This window comes from Diabrotica virgifera, chromosome 4 (assembly GCF_917563875.1).
Source record: "Diabrotica virgifera virgifera chromosome 4, PGI_DIABVI_V3a".
Lineage (NCBI taxonomy): Eukaryota > Metazoa > Arthropoda > Insecta > Coleoptera > Chrysomelidae > Diabrotica > Diabrotica virgifera.
The window spans coordinates 129003468-129028209 of NC_065446.1; the positions used below are offsets into that span (position 1 = coordinate 129003468).

Below are 24742 nucleotides of genomic sequence, written 5' to 3' on the forward strand. Positions count from 1 at the left end.
GCACTGATAAAAGGAAAAAAGGTTCTGAGAAGAACTTTAACATAACTTTAAAATACGAAATAACATTTCGAAAATGTCAAGTATACACCAAAAAAGCTTTTACATCACTTTCTTATTAAATTTATAACTAGCTTAAAGATGTTGTCCGTTTTTTAAATCAACTTCCACCATATTGAATTAATATTCATTTATTTTAGATATTATTAGATATAAGATCATATTTTACAAAACAACCCACCTTAGTAGATGTACCAATCGGCGATGAAGACAAATTTACAGTATGCGGTGACATTCATGGGCAGTTTTATGATCTAATGAATATATTTGAACTGAACGGCCTCCCGTCGGAAACGAATCCGTACCTGTTTAATGGAGACTTCGTCGATCGAGGGTCCTTCTCTGTAGAATGTATATTTACTCTATTCGGTTTTAAACTTTTGTATCCCAATCATTTCTTTATGTCACGAGGTAAGATACACAAATTTTTATGTAAATTTTGCTTTTATTTTGCACAGCGAGCGTTCCAATGTGTTTGTGGAGCCATCTTCACGACTGGGTCTGAGGTGTGAGGTATTGTGTTCTATACAGACCAGGACCGAAGTATTTAAGAATGGTAAAAAGCAAAAAAAAGTTGTAAAATGTAACAAAAATTAAAGGAAAACTGAGATCGGGAAGCGGAAGGGGTGGTTTTTAAGGGTATAAAACAGTTTATCGCGGTTTCCGGCAAAACTACAAGTCCTATGGAACAAGTTAAATAGCAAAGTTTTAGATAATAAAAAGATCTACAATTTTTGTATTTACACATGTTTCACGAAATTTGGTCAAAACTTATTCAGTGAGTTTGGGACATCTCAATAATCTTAGGAAAGCACCCCAATTTTCATTTGAAGATTCCCCATCAAAATATGTGCGTTTTTAAAAAAGTTGGTTTGCCTTTTAAGTCGTTTTAAGTTTAAAATCCGGTCCTGGAAATCGAAAGTGAACAACGTGAAAAATGTAGCTCTCATAAAAATCAAAAATTAAGTGGTATAAACAAATAATAAAATATTAAAAATAAGATAAATTGTTAAAGGAAAGTGCAGAGTAAGACACAACGTAAAAGCCTTCAAAACGTTGTAAGGTAATGTATGTCTAGATTAACCTTCGTAAGGCGGTGCGGGGTGCAGCTGCACCCCAGACCTCGTTTTTCTCACCTATCTTTTTTAATATTTTTTTTTATTTTTGTCCATTTTTTTATTCGCATTAAATTCAATTCTAAACGCTCTCCACCCATTACAGCATTTAAAACTCTTTGCGGTTAAGTGTTTTTTTTTGGAAAAATGACTGTAGGGTGCATATGATAAAAATTTCATATCCTGAATTGGACGTTTCTGATGTTACACCTGGAGCTAACAGAGCTACAGAACAAGGTCGGTGTTACTTATGTCACAGAAAAAGACAGAAAGTCCCGGCATAACTGTATTGTGTGTAAAAACTTTGTGTTGCTCACTCTGTGAAAAATTTCATGTGTTTGTGATGCAATGATAATAATTTTTTTTTTTAGAAGAAATGAGTAGTTTGTTTGTAAAATTATGTTTCATAGTTTAATAAGCAAGTCCTATTTATCTTTCAAATCAATTTCCCCGACGTTCACATATGAAAAACAATGGATATACGGATGGGGTGCAAATGCACCCCGCACCGTCGTTTACTTAAGAATCTAAGCACCGCCTTACCAGGGTTAATATTCATAAAATCAAAAATCCAGTACCTAATATTTAAGCTTATAATCAAAACTAATTAAAATAAACCACAAACAAAAAACTTGTCGAGAATAGATTAAGACCAGCCATTTAGCAAAATTAAACATAAAAGTCAGGGACGGCATTGGAAAATTGAATCAGGTGGAAGATAAATTAAATTAAAGTTGGTAGGTAGTGTTTTCTCTGAACCGTCGAGGTGGAAAGCACTGCCTGACTCCAACTTTAAATAAAATAAAGTTACAGGTATAATCCTACTCGAATGTTTTTTTTTGTGGAAGACCTAAATAAAAAACTAAACTCTCTTATTTGCATTTATTGCATAGTTTTTAAGGTTACTTGAAAAAAGTGTAATACAAAAGTTGTAGATTTTTTTATTACCTACAACTTTGTCATTTGACTTTGTTCCATTGGATTAGTTTGCCGGAAATCGTAATAAACCTCTTTTTACCCTTAAAACCCACTCGCCTCCACTTCCCGACCACAAATCACCCTTAAATTGTTTTCCTTTATTTATGGTGATATTTTCTTCCTTTTACAATGTTAACTTTCCTGTGACTATATTTTGTCTCAAAAATGATCGGCCCTGGCCTAATAGTGCAGTAATAATGCAATCCAGTAGTGTTAAACAAATATTTTCGTTTTTAGGGAATCACGAAAGCGCTACAATGAATCAAATGTACGGTTTCGACGGGGAAGTCAAATCAAAATACACCGCTCAAATGGCTGACCTGTTTACAGAAGTATATAATTGGCTTCCATTAGCTCACTGTCTTAATAAAAGAGTCCTGGTAAGTTATTTCAAGCCGTACAAAATTTTTTACTAATAATACGAGTGTAAAGTGAAAAATTCTCTTTCTAACTTAGATCGCTGGGCTAGAAATTAAATTACTGTTTATATAAGTTGACGTGATTCTTTCTTATATGTTTTAACGATTATTTCATTCATAGGAGATTCTGACCAATAGAAAGCTACAGAAATCTAAATTAAATTGATAATTTTTGATAATTTCCCGTCGTCAAGTATATTACGTCAGATGCCCTTCGTTGCTACGAAAAAATACATTCAGTGACATTAATGACAATTAATGTTTTAAAAATTATAGAAGTGATGACTTTCAACCGAAAAATATTTATAACAACTGTGTGTTTAATAATTGTACTAATTTGTACTTACATAAATAAATTACAATAAAATTTTGGTTTTATTCATGAAATAATCGCAACAAATTGCACTCAATCTCTAAAATTAATACACTTTTGACATAATTTCACTCGCCTTCGGCTCGTGAAATTAAAACTGTCACAGTGTCACTCGGGAAAAATTCAATAATTTTAGAGCTCTTGTGCAATTACTACTGACAGTTTTAATTCCACATGCTATCCGGTATGTCATTATTAACCATAACGATAAGATATCGTTATGATCAAATTTTTACTCAAGAATGCCGCCACAGACAAATTTTTACATAAGAATGTCATTAAAGACAAAATGTTTACTTGAAAATTACGCATCAAACAAATTACGCTAAGAGTGTCGTGAGTAACAAATTTTTAATTGAGAATATCACGATCGACAAATTTTTACTTAATGTTGCGACGGGCCAATTTTATACCTAAGAATATCGTGAAGAACAAATGTTTTATTTAAGAATGCCGCGGCTCATAAATGTGTACTTAAGAATATCTCGAGGGACAAATATTTTAGTTACGAATGTAACGGACATTTTTTACTTCAGAATATCGTTATCTATAATTTTTTACTTAAGAATGTTGTGTCGGACAAATTATATTTACTTAGAAAATGTCATGACGGGCAAATTTTTACCTAAAATGTAATTACAATGTTTTTACTTAAGATTGTCGTAGGGGAGAAATTTATATTTACGGACAATTATTAAATGTCGTTACGGACAATTTTTTACTTGAGGGGGTAGGCACAAAATCTTGCTCCAATGCTATTTAAATGCATTAATTTTTTTCGAATCATGAGAAAACTATTAAGTATTGTTACAAAATTTAAACGCAGAACGAAAGATTACATTATTACCGAGGGCCGAAAGTCCCTGAAAACTTCTATAATGTTTAGTTTAATAAGTTACAGGGGTGAAAAAAGAGTGTGATTTTAATTGCAAATATTTCATTCAAAAAAAATTTTTTGTTTATTCTAAGGGACTTTCGGCCCTCGGTAATAATGTAAGTTTTTCATTCCGCGTTTAAAATTTTCAAAAATATTTATTAGTTTTCTAGGGATTCGAAAAAAAATGAATGCATTTATAAAGCAATGGTCCGTGCGAATATGATCTTAATCACAATAAAAGTAAAAAAATGGTTTTACTCAGCAAAATGTTGTAAATGACTTGCTGTGAGGCATATACCCAGATAACACAAAGACATCTTAAAAAAATCTAAAAGATAACTCACTAAAGATGTTTTAGACGTCTTAAAGGTGTCTGGTATTTCCGGAAAAATATCTTTACGACGTCTTAAAGATGTACGGATGTTACAAATTCTTACATCTTAAAGATGTCTTTTTTGTCTATTATTAAGGTGTTTAGGATAGCTTTCTTTTTAATTTTTTATGAAATATTTTAAATGAACTTTTAATAAAAATAATTAGAATAAGAAAATCTACGGTTTCGTTTTGATTAAAATCTGTCTTCCTCCATCCCCCGATAGCACTAATAGCACTATTTCTAGGTCTACCTGTTGTCAAGGAGGCTCTAAGGAAGACAGATTTTTACTATTCCGACCGTAGATTGTCGATATAAATTAAAATAATTTATATCGCAGTATGGATAGAACGCCCTCTAACGGGGAATAAGCGAAATGAATTTCGACTAAATAATTAGGTTTTAAAAATACGTTTATTGCTATTAAAATTTTACATGTACATGTAGAATAAGCTTTACCAATTATCAGATTTGCAATTCCGGTATCACAAACTTTTGTTTACCTTTTTGTCCCAGCCAACTGTACTTAAAGCTTGCTCATTGCTGATAATTAATTTTCCAACTCTTGATACAAAATCATAGGCTTTTGGTCCTCCTACTTTAACAAGCTCCGATACCTACCTAAAAAATATATTTTTAAGAGTTGTTAAGGTAAGCTGTTGAATTAGGAGACAAGCATTTACTCTTGATAACAAAGTTAATTTTTTATTTTAATAATATAACAATCTAAATCTAAACTTACTGCATTATTAAAATATGTAGAGTATTCTAAATATCTCTCAAATAAAACCATATGGGAAATACCACTGAAGTCACTGACGTGAAAAAGCTTTTGTTTGGAGTTTGTCTTTTAGCTACCAGCTCTTGTCTTAAATGTTTTACTAACCTAACCTAACTTTTAAATTCGTAATTATAACATAACCTATTTTTAAGAAAAAATGTCTTAAATATGATGTTTAAAGAATATCTTAAATTTGGCGTTTTAAAGATATCTTAAATTTGGCGTTTTAAAGATATCTTTTAAAAGTCTCAAGACATTAAGACCATATTTGGTTGTAAATAAGATATCTTAAAGATGACCTGTGCTGTAGGGGTAGTGGTTCTGCCAACTGTATATCAATCTAAGGATTCGAAGAAGAAACATGCTGTAACCCTGCAAATAATTTAAGAATGTAGGTACTTAAAAATGTCGTGACTGACATTTTTTACTTCAGAATGTCGTGACTGACAAAGTTTTTACTTAAGAATGTCGTTATGCTCAAATTTTTTACTTAAGAATGTCGCCACGGACAAATTTTTATTTAAGAATATCGTAACGGACAAATTTTTACTTAAAAATGGCGTAACAAACAAATTTTTGAACTTTACAACAAACAAATCTAAACTCAAATCAAATTTAAACAAATCTTTGCAAAGAGTGTCGTAAGGAACAAATTTGTAATTATTGAGAATGTCGCAATGGATAAATTTTTACCTAAGAATGTTACCACGGACAAAGAGTATTGGGACCGTGCAAGTTCGGCAAAGCGACCCCTATTTCTACGCTCTGTACTTTTATTCGCACTTTTAATTATATTGGCCAATTATATTAGTCCTGGTTACTGGATAATTGTCAAAGCCATAGTTCAAAAAAATAATAAGAAGAAAAAATAAGATTCAGGTTATGTTATGAAAATGAAACAATTGTATGTAGTAAATAAAATTAGTTATTAAAATGCAGTACTGCAAGCAAAATAAAATTAATTAAATTTACCTTTATATAATAATTGCATATCATATCAATATTGTGGAGCAATATATAATTTTTCTGCTTCAATGACACAAGGTATGAAATAAACGTCAATTTGACAATTTCAATTGACAATATGAATTATTTAAGATAGTTGCAATATTTCTCCGTGACTCGCGCACGGTCCTTTCTCGTTTCCCTTCCAAGTACTTGCACACCGCGAATAGTGACGGACAAATTTTATGCTTAAGAATGTCGTGAAAGACAAATTTTTACCTACGAATGACGCAACGGACAAATTTTTACTTAACGTCTTGACGGACAAATTTTTACTTTAAGTGTAAAAGTAGATATGTCGCAATTCCCCCTTAGCTATCGAAATCAAACAAAGCTACATTTTTTTATTCTGTAGATCCTAAGGCAGACTTTTATTTGACTATGTTTGCACTATTTTTGATCCATAACAATGTAATCCAGAACAAAAATGTCGCAAATTTCAACGAATTTGAGGAAGATTTTTCGAAAGTTCAGGAAATGTCTAGCTTCGTACCTCCTAGTATTGGTGGCCCAATTTTCTGTTGTGTTTTTTTCTTTATGTAATGACTAATGACTTATTAATTTATAGGTAATGCACGGCGGTCTGTTCACAAGAGACGACGTAACTCTAGACGAAATAAGAAAAATTGACAGAAACCGACAACCGCCGGAAGACGGTCCAATGTGCGAGCTGTTATGGTCGGATCCGCAACCGCAACCCGGTCGAGCAGCCAGCAAACGGGGAGTGGGTTGCCAGTTCGGTCCCGACGTTACTCAGAAGTTTTTAGAGTTAAACAAATTGGACTATATCATTAGGAGTCACGAAGTGAAGAACGACGGGTATGAGGTCGCTCATAACGGACTATGTATTACTGTCTTCTCTGCTCCTAACTATTGGTGAGTTATTTAATGGATATCAACTCCATAGAGAGTGGTATTTCACGTAAAAAGCTGGCAAAAACGAAAATTTCAAAAACTGGCGTTTCAGGCCGATTCTTGTTCGTAAAGCAGGTAGTTATGTAAATGTCTAATAACCGTGGATTTTGGCTGCGTTTAGTTATGAAATGTTACTATACTTTTTTGTACGATTTGTGATTTCTTTATTTTTATAATTCAAGTGATTTCGTTAAAGGGGCAGTTATGAATATGCCAAGGGAATGTTCGATATTGAGTACTCAATATCGAACAATCTTTTAAACTCTTATCTTACTAGAATATCAATTAAAATTAAACCAATTTCTTGTATAATTTAATTTTGTAATATAAATTACTGTTATTAGTTAGTCCCTCCTCATCGATACTTCATGAGAGTTATTTTGTTATAAAGATTAGACTATCTACTTTCATAAACTGTTTTCAAAGTTTTCATAAAATTAAATAAAAACAAAAATTCTGTGAGTAATACAGGTTGATTTATGAATTTGTTCTTAGACAATATGCATCTAAATGTACAAAACTATTTAAAAAGATGCACTTTGTTTTTTGACCTGCAAGTTGAATTCCTTGAACCTTGAATATTAGTCCATTCACTCACGGTAAAATTTTACAAAATCTGTAAATGTTAAAAAACCACTTGGATTAACATGAAATTTAGCATACACACTAACATGTCAAAGAAAAAAAGTTATATTGTGCCAATGTGTGCTTTTGCCCTGGGGTGAGTATCACCCCTTCTTGGGGGTGAAAAAAATATACGTTCAAAGTAAGTCCTGAAATGAACTGGCTCATTCTAAACAACTATTGTTCTATAGCGTTTTTTTACTAATGTAATACTCTTCGAGTTATTTGCGGGTAAATGTGTTCATTTTCAACAATAAACACGTGTTTAGACGGTTTTTCGCAAATAACTCAAATACTAAGTATTTTATCGAAAAAACATTAGTAGCAAAAATATAGCATATAAGAAAGTGATAAAAGGGTGTATGTATGAGATCTCTAGGCCCAATAGAAGCAGAGTTGTAACTAATAAAAAATAGGGAAACAATGAAGCACTTTTTGGGAAAAGTTATTATAACTTTTTTAAAGCGTTTAAAAAGCTTTATTTTTGTTTTTTTTTTAAGTTTCTAGCACCAAAAGTAAGCAAGTTACGCTCAAAATAAAGTAGGTCCCTTTTTTTTTGGTAGAAAATCATTAAAAATCGCCCCTTAATTAGCATTTGAAATGAAATTAATCACCTCTTCACAAGGTGCTTTACTCGTATATTACTGTTTATGATCTGTAAGTTTCATCGGTTCAAAGTGTTTATTTTTGAAAGGGCTGTAGTTGAAAGGGCTTGCATAGTGTATGCAAAATTTTGAAAAGCCATTTATCTTAACCCACTTTTACCTTACAAAAAAACAAAAAATTCAAAATTATCAGAAAATCAAAACCTACATTTTTTACGTTCTGAGATCTTTGGTATCACTAAGAATTTTTAAATTATATATTTTTATGTTAAGTTGCTTAGTTTAAAAGTTATACATTTCGATATTAAGAATGTTTTTTTTGCATGGCATTTATGCGTCTCCCCTAATTTCTATCAATGCTTCAAATGTTTCTGCTGATTGCGCTCTTCGGTTCGTCTTTCTAACAAAATTTCTAACCATGTTGGATTTAAAAAAGTTTTAAATAAATAATCTGAGCAAGAAACCATAAAAAGTACAAAAAATGTTTAAAATTGACTGGAAAAAGCATATCTCCGGTTTTGCCCCGCCACATGCTCCGAACTTACCCCGAATATTTGCGGGGCAAGATCAGAGTTATGCCTTTTTCCAGTAAATTTCAAATAATCAAAAGAATTTATTTATTTAACGTAAACTGTAAGCAATGTTCTTAATACTTACCAAAAATAAATGCACAAGACACAAAATTTGCTGTAAAATACCGGCACTTTGTTCGGCAGCTCTTGGTTAGATTATGTACTGCACACATACTCATATTTTATAAATCGCAAAATAGTGGGATAATTACTTCTGAGTGAGAGACATCTATGTCAATAAATTCATACTAATCCAGTACAGATTTATGCTCCTTAATTTGTGTAATTGAATGGAATATCTCTAATGATAATTTTAGAGCGATTACGAACTTGCTCCATTTACGATCTTACCCCACTTCAGCTTATATTATTATTCAATGGACGACTACGACTATATTATAGTCCATTTACTAACGCTTTTTGTTCCAAATTTAAAAAAATCCGCTTGGATTGACATGAAATTTGGCATACACATAGCTAACATGTCAAATAAAGAAAGTAGTATGATATTGTGCTGATGTGTATATACCTAGATAACTATCCCTTTAAATAAAAATATAAGAATTAATGCGAATTCAAGGAATAATATAAAGGCAAAGACGAAGAATTTCAATGAAAAATAAAAAAATACTTCTAAGAAAGTTAAAATAATTAACCAAGATAATGGTTACTTCCGGTATAAACGGAACTGATAGACTGTTCAAGGTGTTCTAAGATTCGAAGGGGAGGTCAAAAAAAAGAAGTGCTATTTTTTTCAAATTTTTGTACATTTGGATGCTGTTTAATAACAAAGTCATAAATCAGCTTGTACCACTCACAATATTTTCGTTTTTATTAATTTTTTTTTAATACTTGTGAAAATTGTTTATGACAGTAGATAGTTTTAGTCTTTATTATGAAATCACTCTTATGCAGTATCGATGAGGAGAGAGTAACTAAAAACATTCGTCTTTATTGACAATTACACAAAACATTGGATTAATTTTGAGTGACGTTTTAGAAGGGTAAGATTTTAAAAAATGATTCAATATTGAATACTTACCTTCGTTTGACATATTATTCATAACTGCCTCTTTCACAAAAATCACTTGAATTATAAACATAAAGAAATCGCAAATAGTACAAAAAGTAATAAAATCTAACAACTAAACGTAGTCAAAACGTCTTACGAAGTGACAGCCTTCAAATTTGTTTGATTGTTATTTTGTTTCGGTTATTAAGGAGAGGATAGTGCCAGATATCGTCATTGGACAACATAATGCGTTGTGAAATAAAAAGAGATGAAACTAGTAGAGGTGAGAAATTATCGGTATAAACCTATAAAATATGATCACTTATAATAATTTCCCATCTTTAGACGTTAGACGTTTTTCGTTTCGATTGACACAAATAAACGTTAAAAAATGACAAGGTAGTAGCTGAATATTTTTTGCCTGAAGGAATGGGAAAACTGTCTGTTTCATTTTTAAATTAGCTTTTAAATAAAAATATAAAGTAGAATTATTAACTCATTGACCATAATCTTTATTTTTGATTTATTCATGGACAGCCTTGCTTCCAAACTCACTCATTCTATTCGTTCTAACAGCTCCGTCAAAATTATTTAAAACTAAAACAAAAAAGTTTATGTGACATTAACGTCATACATATGACTAAAGTCAACTAGCTCTTGGCTAACGTCTAAAGGTAGGAAACTAAAAGTGGAAATTTTGATAGGTTAATACCGATAATTTCCCACCTCTACTATTTTCATTTCTTTTTATTTCACAATGCATTATGTTGTCCATCTTTTGCATTCTTTTACCGGTTATTAGCGCGCTCATCACTGTATAACTAACTAAAGGAAAAGTCAAGCAATAAGGATTGCACATAATTTTCCCCTTGTTGCCATATTCTAAATTTGAAAACATATACAGAGAATATTCAGATTTTTTGGACATTCCATTCCTATTACAGCGATCATTTCATTGACTAGAAGTTTTTTTGACATCCATTTTATTCCATTATATATATTTTATACAAAATAATAAACATATAAGGGGGCATGTTCTTCACGCCACTTTTAAACTGTGTGGCATTTCAATAAACTAACGTCTAACAATTATTTGAGTAGATGGCAGCACGTACACATTTTAATATTTTAGTTTTCCCAAAAAATTTAATTCTATGAACCACGGCGTTGATGCCAAGTACTCTCTCAATTGTTCTTATTGTATTTTTATAGACAACAGTTCTTAATTCTTTACCTGCTAAGCGTAAATTCTCAGGAATTAAGGTACAATACAAAATAATTGTGTATTTTGACAACGACACCCGACTTGGGCGTTAATAAAATCATTTTTTTTTGGTAAAATTGTGGCTTATTTCCCATTGAAAATAGTTGATTATAAAAATGCCACAAGGAAATAGCTTCAGAACAACATTGATTTCATGTAATCGAATGAACTATTGGCAATATCATTTTAAAGTCATCTACTTTAAAATGTATAATATATGTCTGAATTGCTGATATGAATGAGTCAGATTAAATATAAATTATTAGATGAATTTTTTTACTAAGCAACAACATTTTTGTTGCGTTTACTGTCACTTGCTGTTGCGTTTAGTAAATTTTAATTTCCGACTTATCATCGACTTATTTCGTATGCTTTAAATGATGACGCACGGGTAAAGATTCCCGGACTCAACTGTACATATATGAAGACTACAGGGAAAGAACTTGATAAGTCCAATTTTTGACATTTGTCGTTTTTAATACCAATTTGTAGCTTTAATTACATAGTTTCTAAGAGTAACACAATACAGAGTAATAACTTGATAGGTCAAAAGATATAAGTGTTTAAAAAAACCCGGTACAGGAAAAGAACTTGACATGTCCATTCCAAACAGGGGAAAACGTTGATAAGTCCATGTAATTAATATGCAATATATATTTAAAAAAAACTAAAATGTAAACCAACCACCAATATATCAATTTTTTTTTATTAGTAATTAATAATTGTAAGATGTATTTTAATGTTTAAAATCAGAATCAATGCATTCAAATTTTTCGAATCCTGAGAAAACTAATATTATTGAAAAATTTAAACGCAGCATGAAATATTACATTATTACCCAGGGATGAAAGTCCCTGCTTCTATAATGTTTATTTTAATCAGTTACAGGGGTGAAAAAAAGAAATGAAAATTTAGTGTGATTTTTAATTTTAAATATCTCATCCAAAAGAAATTCTTTGTTTATTCTAAGGGACTTTCGGCCCTCAATAATAATGTATCTTTCATTCTTCGTTTAAATTTTTCACAAATATTTATTAGTTTTCTCAGGATTCGAAAAAAATGAATGCATTTAAAAAGCATTGGTCCGAAATTTTGTGACTACGATCTTAAGACAATTCAATTAAAATATCCAACAATTTGAATCAAAATCAAATCGAGAAACTAAAGTAACAGGATTTAGTCTGTAGACAGTTTCATAGGACAGTTTATATTTTAACCAACTTCACATCTATAAACAAAAATTTTACATAACCTTCTATAGGACAACATAAGTTTGACACTTGCATGGAAATAGTTATCTTAGTTTCACACTCTTAAAGACAAAGAGAAACAATATAGCCAGTACCTGTTGTGGTAAATAAATATGTTTTTTATTTGATAACAGCGCTTTCCTGCCAAACTTGACAGTAGCAAAAAAACTAATTATGAGGAAACATATGTGTTAAATTTGTTTGTCTTCAAGTTTGTACCAGTGGGTTATGACGTCATTAAATCTATGACGTGCACGCCTAATTGTTTGACTTGGACCATACTTGTTTTGGGAATACGAATCGGCTCAATGTGCTAGTTTTTGAAATTTTTTGGCCAGCATTTTATGTAAAATGCCACTTTGTGCGAGATTCAAATGAAAAATCGATGAACGATTATAAAATTCTGATGTAATGAAATGATCATAATTACTTATTTGTGGCGTGTTTTTTTTTAGTGATACTATGGGTAATAATGGCGCATTTATTACGTTGAAAGGAAAAGATATGATGCCGAAATATACAACGTATGGAGCTGTGGTAAGCATCTTCCTTTATTCTAATAAAATTTATTAATAATACGAGGATTGTATTTTTAGTTCTGCATATAGCTATAAAGACAAAAAATATATAGACTATTGCTTTTCAAAATATGCTCCACTAAGATCGATACACTTTTGCATACATTCAAACCAATTGGTAAAACAGTTATTCCAGTCTTCATTTGACACTTCCAAAATCGCTGTTTAAAGGCATGAATAGCTTCTTCTGACAACTGGAATCGCTGCCCACGCATTGAATTCTTGATCTTTGGGAACGTGAAGAAGTCATTGGGACTTAAGACCGGTACTATATGGTGGATAGTTTAACAATTCGATATTATGAAGATCCAAGAATACTGTTGCCTTTTAGGAAGTGTGATTACTTGCATTGTCCTGATGTAGGATGATTCGCCGTTTTGTTTTGCTTTGTCGGAGTTTCGTGGTAAGCAAACCCGTATATATATATACCAATCAGAAGTAACCGTTTGACCAGATTTTGACACAAAAGTTGCGACCATTTTCTTTGACACACTTCGAGAACGGATCACTTTTGTTGGGTTTTCCTCATGTTCAAACACCCACACATCGGATTGGCGTTTATTTTTCGGTTCGTAGGAGTAAATCCAAGATTCATTGCCACTAGCAATACTATAAACGTTTTTAACTTTCTTTGTTGAACCGTTCCAATGTTTTTCGACACCAATTGACGTGTGCGCAAATGAGGGATCCAACGGGAAATCAACTTCGTTACACCCAGTTCTTCATGTAGGATTTTTGGATCTTTGGAATGTCCAAAGACTTTGTGTTCTGGTATGTTACACGGCGGTCATCCTTAATTAGCCGACGACAAACATAGAACATAACAAAGAACAAACAAACGACCTGGAAAATTTGAAGATTCAGGAATGTAAAGAGAAGTTCGAACAAGAAGTTGCAAATGAGTTAAGGACGCTAGAACTGCACTCCATAGAGGGCAAATGGACTAATATCAAAACAGCAATACTGACAGCAGCAGCGTCCACCCTGGGAAACAAGAAAAAGGAGAGAAGAGCAGCATGGTTTGATGACGAGTGCAGACAAGCAATAGAGGAAAGAAATGAAGCACACAAAATGTACATAACAAGAAGAACACGGGAAAGACGAACATTATTTGAAGTCGCAAGACGGAAAGCAGACAAGACATGTAGAAATAAAAAGAGAGCCTATGAAAATGGACAAATAGAAAAAATGGAAGAAAATTTCAAAAACAACGAAATTAGAGGGGCTTACGAATACCTAAAAAAGATAAAAAGTGGGTATAAACCTCAAACAAGTCTATGTAAAGATGAAAGTGGGCAAATAATCAGTGACAAACAGAAAGTCACAGAAACCTGGAAGCATTATTTTCAGACACTACTTGGAACTCAAGTAGACATGGAAGATGAAATGGGTATGATCTACGTAGAAGAGAATGGAGTAGAAGCTCCAACCATAGAGGAAGTTCTCGAAGCCATTAAGGCCCAGAAAAACAATAAAGTTCCGGGAGTTGACGAAATACCAGCAGAAGGTAGGTGGCGACCACCTAGCAAGTCACATCCACGCGCTCATCAAAGACGTATGGCAAGAAAGAAAATACCCGACGACTGGAAGAAAAGTATAGTATGCCCGATCTATAAAAAAGGAGACAAACTCCAGTGCAAAAACTACCGTGGAATCTCTCTACTATGTACAGCATATAAAGTTCTCACGTATATTATAAACCAGCGGCTCCAACCACTAGCAGAAAATATTATTGGAGAGTATCAGACGGGCTTCCGACGGGGAAGATCGACACTGGATCAAATATTTACAGTCAAACAGATCTCGAGCAAAGCATGGGAACACGATGTTGATGTTCACAACGTGTTTGTAGACTTGAAACAGGCATACGACTCAGTCAAAAGGAACAAACTATACTATATATTGGCTGTATTGGCAATACCACACAAGCTAATAAGACTCATTAAAGCCACAATGGATGAAACTCAGGCATGTGTACGAATACAAAACCACCGGACAGACTTTTTCAACATTTCGCAGGGACTAAAGCAGGGAGATGGGCTGGGCCCAACATTGTTTAACCTGGCACTAGAGTATGCGGTTAGGCAAATTCAAACTGGACGAGGAAATCTACTGACCAACCGAACGGTTCAACTGGCCGCTTATGCTGATGATATTAATATTATGAGTAGAACACCAACAGGAGCACAGGAAACATATGCAGAGTTAAAAACACAAACAAAAATGCTAGGTTTGGAAATTAACACAGAAAAAACAAAGATAATGACTCAGACGAGAAGAAATATAGTCCCAGAAAACATTATACATGAAGATGACATTGAAACGGTTGAAAAGTTTACATACCTGGGAGTAGAAATATATGCCGACGGATCAGAAGATGGAGAAATACGGAAGAGAATAACGCAGGCAAACAGAGCTTATTTTGCCTCTCCCATATATTTCTGTCTAAAAGTGTCCACCAAAATACAAAGATGAGAATCTATAAAACCTTAATTCGACCAATAATATGCTATGGCAGTGAAGCCTGGGTCCTGAAAGAAACAGCCAAAAACAAACTCGACACATTCGAAAGGAAAGTACTCAGGAGAATACTAGGACCTATGAGGGAAAACGGAATCTTCAGAAGTCGATACAACAACGAGCTTTATTAACTTTATAAGGAAACGCCCCTGTCAGACTTCATTAGAATACAAAGATTGCAGTGGGCCGGACATGTGATAAGAATGGGAGAGGATAGGCTACCAAAACGAGCACTGAATATTAGAATGCAAGGAAAGAGAGCGGTTGGGAAGCCACGAAAGCGCTGGGAAGACACAGTAAACAGCGACGCACAAGCCCTTTTAGGAGTCCGTGTATGGAGAAGAGCAGCCACAGACAGGCAAGGGTGGAGGCAAAAATAAAGGAGGCCAAGGCTCAATTTGGGCTGTAGTACCGTAGAAGAAGAAGAAGGAGTAAATCCAAGATTCATTGCCACTAACAATACTATAAACGTTTTTTTAACTTTCCTTGTTGAACCGTTCCAATGTTTTTCGACACCAATTGACGTGTGCGCAAATGAGGGATCCAACGGGAAATCAACTTCGTTACACCCAGTTCTTCATGTAGGATTTTTGGATCTTTGGGATGTCCAAATACTTTGTCTCCTGGTATGTTACACGGCGGTCATCCTTAATTAGCCGACGAACCGCATCAATGTTTTGCTGTGTGATTGCTGCTTTGGGTGGAACTTGCCTGGACTTCTCACTTAGACTGGAGCGATCACGTTGAAATTAGCAATACCAGTGGGAAATAGTTGATTGGTGCGATGCTTCATTCCCAAACGCAGAAAGCTTTTTTGCGTGACATTGCATTTACTGTATCTACACGACTTGTTGTATCCTAATGAAACTTTTGATTTATACCAACAAAATATTGAGGTTACATTTTTGTCTGAAGGTTTTTCTGGTGGCGCCCTCTAAGCGGCTATATGCAAAACTAAAAAGATAAACCTAGCAATGAAACGTATAATTTTCCATCACTTGAGAAAGGCACTCTGCCGAAACAGCTGTAGTCAGATAGTTGTAATAAATTTTGTGGAAGTATAGAAAACAAACGTTTTCAATGTTTTATTGTTAGGTATAATTTTCCACCATTTTTGATATCGATACTGCACTGAGCACATAACACACCTTAAAGGAATCCAGTGTGTATGTCTTATGACTCGACATATATCTGTCGTTTCATCTTCATCGGTACATTCCCTGTGCAGGTTGTTACCAAGTAGCACCGAATGGGTTTATTTAAGGATGCTTTAAAACTGTAGAATAAAACTAAAATTAAAACCATTTGGTTTTTAAGTAAACCTTAAGGTTGCAATAAAACCGCTTTCAGCATAAAAGGGTCCACTCTGAAAGAGGTCAATAAAACCAAAAATAAAAGCCTTCGTAAAACTTTGTTTTCTTAAGCAACTGGTTTTAAAGCTGCTGTGAAGGTGTTTTTAAAACCATGTTATAAGACACTTTAAGTGCAGACAGTTTTATAGCAAACTTAAAAAGGTTTCTTAAATGAAGACTTTTAAAGACAATTTACCATATTAAATGGTTCTTTAAACCCATATACTCCATATAGGCCAACACATTTTTACAAGTGTTATGATAGGTACATACGCATTTGTAATCATAAAATAATAAAATGTACTTGGTTATTTCGGACTGTCAAGTTAGAAAAACACTTGCGCACCCAACTTTATTGATAATGTTAACAAAAAGAGGTTTAAATAACTCACGCGCCCTAAAATTTATGACTTTTGTCGATTAAAAAATAAAAATAATAAAAAAAATTAAATCAGAAAAATATTAATTTGGAAGAAAAATGTTATGTGAAAAATGTGAAAAAATCTACAATGTTAATGTTTCAATGTTAAAATAAATCGAATTTATGTCTTTAAGTCGCTTATTTATAATTTTTATGTAAGCCTTACATTGTAATCTATCATGGCTTTCGGCATCTCCAGAAAGCAATATGGCCGAAATCCAAATAAAACTATTTGGTCTATCGACAGAGAATTGTAAAGATCAAATGGTTTTATTTTATACCTTGCCAAGAGCATATATCCTACATAAAAGCAAGGTTGCCTTGGAATTAAAACCGTTTAGTTTTAATGCTGCTGTCAATAATGCCACTCGGTTTTAATGTGAATCTAACCTAAAATCGAGGCGTCGTAAGGCTATGTGTGTTGTTTTTTTCTTTTAAAATGACCAGTTCGTTTATATTTTAAGTACTTGTGACATATTTCTTCCATATTAACTGTACTTCCACTTTCTACACCACTGTTTCGCTCTAAAACAAATGGCCGACCATTTTGGACATAAAAGAAGAGGGAATGGGTTTAGTTTTATTGTTTCTAATAAGAAGCATAGTTTAGTCTATACGATAACCAAATTGATTCAGTTAAGAGCGTTTGGTTTTATTATAGCCTACTAATTGCTTTTAAGAAAGCAACTTTAGAGACAACTAAAAAAAGTTTTCAAGGCATATGTTTTACTGACATAATAGTCTTGAGATCAAGTAGTTTTAATAACAGGTTTTATTAGTCACATTAGGAGAATCTTTAAAACTGCAATAAAACTAAAAGGTAACAAACGAGAGTCTAATAAAACCAAAGAGTCCGGAAGTTCTTTATAAAACTGATTAGTTTTAAAGTGAACTGAGAATAAACCATTTTAAAACTACAATAAGACAAAATTATCTATTAAGATTAATTAGTCTTATTTGATACTCTTATTAGATACTTTAAAACTAGTGACAAATGCTTTGGATCTTTTAAAGTTCTGGCACTAAATCTACAAGGTAACTTTAAAACCATTATCTTCTTATTTACCACAATAAAACCTTTATAACCCTTAAATAAAACTAAAATGTTTTTATTGTGCTACTTGGGTAGTAACTATGTTGTTATAGTGCAGTGAAAGAAGTCAAGTATTGCAACTATCATAAAGGGGAACTTATTAAAACTACAAGTCGACAGAAATTTCTGAAACCGCAAAGATCAGACCGATCAAAAACTTTGGTTGCGCGACGTTGTCAGATCAATCGAGTTTCAAGGTATTTCGGTTTTTTATTTGTTACCTATTTCGTAAAATTTCCTTCTTTTCTTCCTGTGTATATTTTAATACATTGTATGTAATTTCACGGGATTGTGCACTTAGCGTCATATTTTTCACGGCACTTGTAATATTCATGTTTACTAAATACAGTGGAACCCCGATAAGTCGGCCCCAGATAACCCGGAAGTCCAGCGAACCCGGACCGATTTTCATTAGACAAACATTTCAACAATAAAGATGTATGTATTATAATATATGAGAGATAATGGGTATTTGTGTAATTTGAACTATACAATAGTAAAAATGACTCATGGCACACTACGGCAGAGCGACGTTCATTGACTCGGATTATCAGAAACAACAGGCACCTGTTATTGCTTTATTTATTTCAAACTGTTTTAGCATTGTTTAAAAAAGACTAAAAGACTATTTAAAAAATTCTTTTTTAAACAATGGTCTTAGTCTCCACTGTTCTTAAATAACATAACATCGTTCCGATTGTGACCGTATTGTGTATAGTACAGTCACATTTCAATTATAACGGAGTTTATCTGTAAGTATACCGTATTTTATTAATTTTTACCATATTCTCCGGCTAACCCGGATTTTCGATAACCTGGATCGGCCGTGGTCCCGATTAATCCGAGTTATCGAGGTTTCACTGTAATATTAAATGTATTTTAAATAAATAACTATTCAACGATTTTATCTGACAATGTCGCAAAACCTCTGATTTCGTGAGCAATGCATTTTAAATGAGTGTTTACTCTTTGCACTAACGCGTTCAACTGAAGTCCCCTCTCCTTAATTTGCTACCTGAGTGACCTTCGGGGTTCCAGATATTTCTGTATAAGTATACACGGATATAGGCCCGGACTCCGCGTACCAAAAATTTTTTATTAATAGCTGGCTGAAAATTTGTTAATAGCTTAACGGTGTCTAGTCGGACAAACTTTGATGTATGGGAACACTGGACCAGGGAAAGTTTTAATTGTGGAACGTGATTTTAATTGTGGAACTTGACACTGTGACAAGTTTATGGTTGTGAAAACTAGCAGGTTGTTTTTAAGTTTATTCAATAGCAAACTTTATATAATATGTAACATGGTTGTTGCGTTTGTTGCTCCAGGTAACAAAAATTCAGCCGAAGACAGAAGGTTCGCTTACAGAAGGTACAAATGATAAGATAATTAGCCTTAATTACTAATCGTTAATTTGGTTAATAAAATATATTTATAACCTAGGTATCGAACATTAGGTTCAGATTAATGTGACGATATCTGGTGCATGAATGAATACTATCGACGATCGCGTGGATTTAGGAATTACATTTATTAATATGAAACGGGCATATAAGGACAGGAAAGCTCGCTCAGCTCGCCAGCGGAAAAGACATGTGGGAAAATGCGATCAACACTCGTAAAAGGATAGGTAAAAGGAAAACCGTCGGATTCGTTCAACACACCAAAACGACGGCGGAAAATAGTCGGGATAACTCACCTCTTATACCTCGTTGTTGTTTATTATTCTTCGATCAACGCTCCAAGAATAATAATCAACTAGGCTTTTCGTCCCGACTTTTATATCGTCTGAGACGGTACAAAAACACGGTTTACTTAATTCATTGGCGTACTCTAGACGATAAAGTTATATTATCGTCACAAATATATGAAAAAATGTTTGTCAGACAAATATGTTGCGCATTTTAATTAGTGCGACACGTAGAACAAGTCAACTGACAGGAATTGTGTTGGTGATAAATAGCAGTCTGATTTTTGCATGAGAATTTAATGAAAGGGTAACAAATCAATTAGAAGTTTTGTCCGACAAAATACATGGTGACGTTTTCGTAGTCTGATGTTCGAAACCTGTAACCTGTTCCACAATTAAAACTTCCCCTGTTCCAGTGTTCCCATACATCAAAGTTTGTCCGACTAGACACCGTTCAGCTATTAACAAAATTTCAGCTGGCTATTCTTTTTCTTTAAGTGCCATTTCCGCGACGAAGGTTGGCAATCATCATGGCTATTTTGACCTTCGAGGAAGCTGCTCCGAACAGTTGCCTTGAGCTGCAACCAAACCATTCTCTCAGGTTCTTCAACCAGGAAACGCATATCCTTCCTACGCTTCTCCTACCCTCTATTTGAGGCCATGAGAGCCAGAGTGGCCTAACTGATTCTGACATTACTTTACATAATCAAAGAAAATGATCAGAAGTTATCAATATCCGATTGTTTTAGTAATTTTATGTTGACCTATAATGATTCTTGGTCAACATAAAACTACTAACGGCCGGTTTCACAAAGTAAAGTTAACTTGTGGTTAAGAGATAACCAGAGGTTACCCCAAAATATGCGTTTTAGTTTCAGGTCAACGGCGAAGTATGGTTAACTCACAGAATTTTTAACCAGAGGTTGGAGTGGGTTACCCTTATGGGTATACCCAGAAGGGTAACAATTATGAAACTAAAACGCATATTTTGGGGTAATTTTGAGGTTATCTCTTAACCACAAGTTAACTTTACTTTGTGAAACCGGCCGTAAAACAATCTGACATTGTTAGCTTCTGATCATTTTCTTTGATTATGTGAAGTATGTAATGTTAAAATCAGTTAGGCCACTCTGGCTCTCATGGCCTCATTTTTCCTTGAATTATGAGTCTCAAGATGTTATATCTTTCGCCTCTCATCACATGTCCGAGATATTGCAATTTCCTTTCTTTTATTGTGTTTTCAATTTCCCTCTCTCTGCCTGTTCTCCTTAACACTTCTATATTCGTGACTCTATCTACCCATGAAACCCTTACTCTTAGTTCTTGTCGTTTCCCCATTACTGAGGATCGTGATTTCTTCCAATATTCCTAACAATGTTTCTCCATTGGTCTCTATCTTCATCTGCTCTAAGAGCTTCGCAGAATGAGTTTCCAGCTGAATTCCTTATTTGGTCGGACCATCTAGTTGATGATCGTCCTCTTGATCTTCTCCCCGGAACGTTTCCAGAAACAATTAATCTCTCCAAACTGTCGTCACCTCTGCGAACCACGTAACCAAAGAATTGCAGAATTCGTTGCAGACATATTGTGGACAGCCTTTTTTTAATATTAAGTTGGTTTAGAATGGAAACGTTTGTCTTATGAGCTGTCCAAGGTATGCGCAGCATTCTTCTTCAGCACCACATCTCAAAGGCATCAATTTTTTGGCGCTCGCATGCGAAAGAATCCAAGTGTCTGCTCCGTATAGAAATATTGAGAATACAAGAGCATTCACCAGTCTCATCTTGATATTTTGAGAGATAGATCTGTCTTTCCAAACTTTAGTTAGGCGACTCATCGCATTTTTTGCCATACCAATACATCTCCGAACTTCTGCTTCACAGTTACCATCGTTAGTTATACTAGACTCGAGATAGATAAAGGTGTTTACTATCTGGTATTCCTGTAACATGTTAGTCAGTTGAATAGTGTCGAATCTGTCGACCACCATTAAACCCTTAACATTCTTCTAAATGTCCACATTTCAAATGCGTCGATGCAAAAGTCGATTTATTGCATTTCGATTTAATGTCCATGATTCAGCTCCATAGTAAAGCACATTGTGTACATTTAATTAGCCTTTAGTCTGAGGGCCAATGTTAAATCTTTGCTGCTTGCTATTAATAAACTTTTTTCTGGTACGCGGGATCCAGGCCTAATATTTCAAGAAAATAACTCTGAAAGTGTATTCATACTCTCATCAAACACATTTAAGAAACTAATAACTTTTTTTTGTTGCAGCCCCACCCTAACGTAAAACCAATGGCGTACGCGAACTCTCTACTGAGTCTGATGTGCTAGTACCTGCCTTTTGTAGTAAATTTTGTAGTTCATCTTTCATTTAAGTAATTCCTCGATAAGTTAAAGAAAAAAATAGACATTTTGTTAGTTAAGTATTCGCTTTTCATAACTTACGAACGTGAGATTCGACGAATAGAATTGTACCTACAAAACGGAGTGTCTCGAATAACGGTGTAGAGTTTTGGAGGGGTAGAAGAGTTACTCGCATTTACGGATAACGAGACGCATATCCGGATCTTTTCTAAATACTGCGAGGCATAAGTGGGATATAGAAAATTATGCTCATTTTCTTAGTTGATTTTTTCGTCAACAGATTAACGGATTCCGCAAATTTTTTTTATTTTAGTTTTTTCTTTAGTATTTACACTGCTGTGCAAAGGTTTACTCAAACTTCTTTTTTGTACTTATACCGGGTGGAAGAAAATAAATGTTTTTCTTATGTTAAGTTTAAGACACTCTGTAGTGAGGATGAGGTACAAAAGTCGGAATCGTATTGTAGTCTTATGTTTTGTGTATAGTACGATAGGAAAAGAGTGTTCAAAGAAAACAATCTGTGTAATATACCTCTCGCTATTTAAAAAGTCTCCACATAGACACCAAATCCGTACTTACTCTCCAGGAAATTCCATCCCAAAACATCACAGAGCCTCTATTAAACAATCTCGTCTCTCTTATACGCCTTTCTGTTTTTAAAGTTTTGTCACGTCATGTTCCTCTCTGTTTTTAAAGTTTTGTTAACTTTTTTTTTAACTGTTAACCCGCGAGTAGTCGCGCCGTTAGATATAATCTCACATTTTATCCTTTTTCGCGATAACTTGATGAAAAATTTTGCAATTTTGAAAAAATTTCGTAAGTGCCTCGAGGAAGGGTGTAGTAATGCTTAGGTATTTTTTTTCTTCTTCTTCTTCTTTTTGTGGAATTTATGGCTTTGGGTAGAGCCAATTAGCTTTAATAATTGTTAGAAATGATATTTCTAACATAGCAAGTAAATAAAAATACTATAAAATAAAAATTTGTTGGAAATCCGTATTTAAATTCATGTTACAGAAGTGAGCGCGACTACTCCCGGGTTAATTTAATTTTGTTTTAGTTAAAACACATGTTACAGAGTAAATCCACCTATTTTCTTTGTTTCTAAGATAGATATCAGGGGCTTTCAAAAAACAAAATGTTCACAAAACATAAGACTACAATCTGATTCCGATGTATACTTACATTTGTATCTCGTCCTCACTGCAGGGTGTCTCAAACTTAACATAAGAAAAACATTTCTTTTCTTTCACCAGGTATAAGTACAAAAAAAAGTTTGAGTAAACCTTTGAACAGCTGTGTGAATAATAAAGAAAAATCTAAAATAATAACAAAAAATTAGCAGAATCCGTTAAATAAAGATGAGCCTAATTTTCTATATCCCTAACTTATGCCTCGCAGTTTACTTTACAGCGTTACTGATCCTCATCTCATCATTATACTGTAAACTAATATTTAATTATCATGTCAATTTTGACGTTTTTCTTTCCTGATTTTGTAATTTTATTATTTCTAATTGCATCTATCGAAGATTTTATATTGTATAAACGATTATAACTATAAATATTGTTTGTACGGATTTTTTCTACAGACTGTACTTTACCATGTTGCCAGATTTAATCAAGTAATTCAGTTGTGGAAATTATATTTAACTGAATCGGTTAAAGTGCTCAAATACTATGAAAACTTACCATTTTTATGAATTTTTTCTCTATTGCTTTTATGATTCCATAGTTTCTAGGATTACAAAGTATGACCAAAGATTGTTTATATTTTTCCTATTCTGGAAATTTCCCATTAATCTAGTGTATACATATTCTTCCAGTTGAACTAGGACAAGATTCAACGTATAGTGAAGATTGTGTTTTTATTTGTGTAATACTTTGGATCTCCCGCCTCCAAAATATCACATCACTGTTATGACACTTTGTGATTATTGTTATTTTTGTTTTGTTTTTATTGTACACACGTTTGAAATGTAGTACCAGTTCAATAAAGTATTTATTTTTTTTTAGTAGTTGTACAAAATTGTCCTGTAGTGACCTACCGACTGCCTTCTCTCCATTCATCTTGAAGAGTAATCCATCATCAACAAATCCTTTTTATCTTTAATCTTTTTCAGATTTATGTATAGTAAACGCCAAATTGTCAGAAGAATAATAAATTTATGGAGGGTTTGTAAGATATTGGAAATATTTTTTGTAATCCTATTGCCTGCGTCAATTAAATAATACATTAGGTTAAAAAATCCAGCCATCGCGATATTGGAGCGTTAACAGGGGATCTTTATTACTTTTTCTTATAATCACTAGTTATTGGTCATTCAACGAATACATTATGACTCTCTTGGATTATCTCGACAACGAATATTTTACTGTGCAACATAACAACTACAAAAGTAAATGGCTCTAATAATTATTCCAATAAACATCAATGTAATTTTCAATTTACTTTCGTTCTTCATGTTTTGCACAGTAAAATATTCGTTGTCGAGATAA

At 33.3% G+C, this 24742-nt stretch overlaps 1 protein-coding gene across 3 annotated transcripts in view; it reads left to right on the forward strand.

The window, feature by feature from the left end:
- LOC114329328 (serine/threonine-protein phosphatase 5) overlaps nucleotides 1-24254 on the forward strand; it is a 163116-nt gene extending 138862 nt beyond the window's left edge. For all 3 annotated transcript variants that reach the window (XM_050649694.1, XM_028278384.2, XM_028278383.2), the window contains exons 5-9: nucleotides 198-468; nucleotides 2388-2530; nucleotides 6547-6854; nucleotides 12676-12757; nucleotides 22155-24254. In XM_050649694.1, coding sequence (XP_050505651.1) covers nucleotides 198-468; nucleotides 2388-2530; nucleotides 6547-6854; nucleotides 12676-12757; nucleotides 22155-22214 — 864 coding nt within the window. In that variant the 3' untranslated portion in view covers nucleotides 22215-24254. The remainder of the gene's footprint in view (nucleotides 1-197; nucleotides 469-2387; nucleotides 2531-6546; nucleotides 6855-12675; nucleotides 12758-22154) is intronic.
- The last annotated feature ends 488 nt before the right edge of the window (nucleotides 24255-24742 follow it).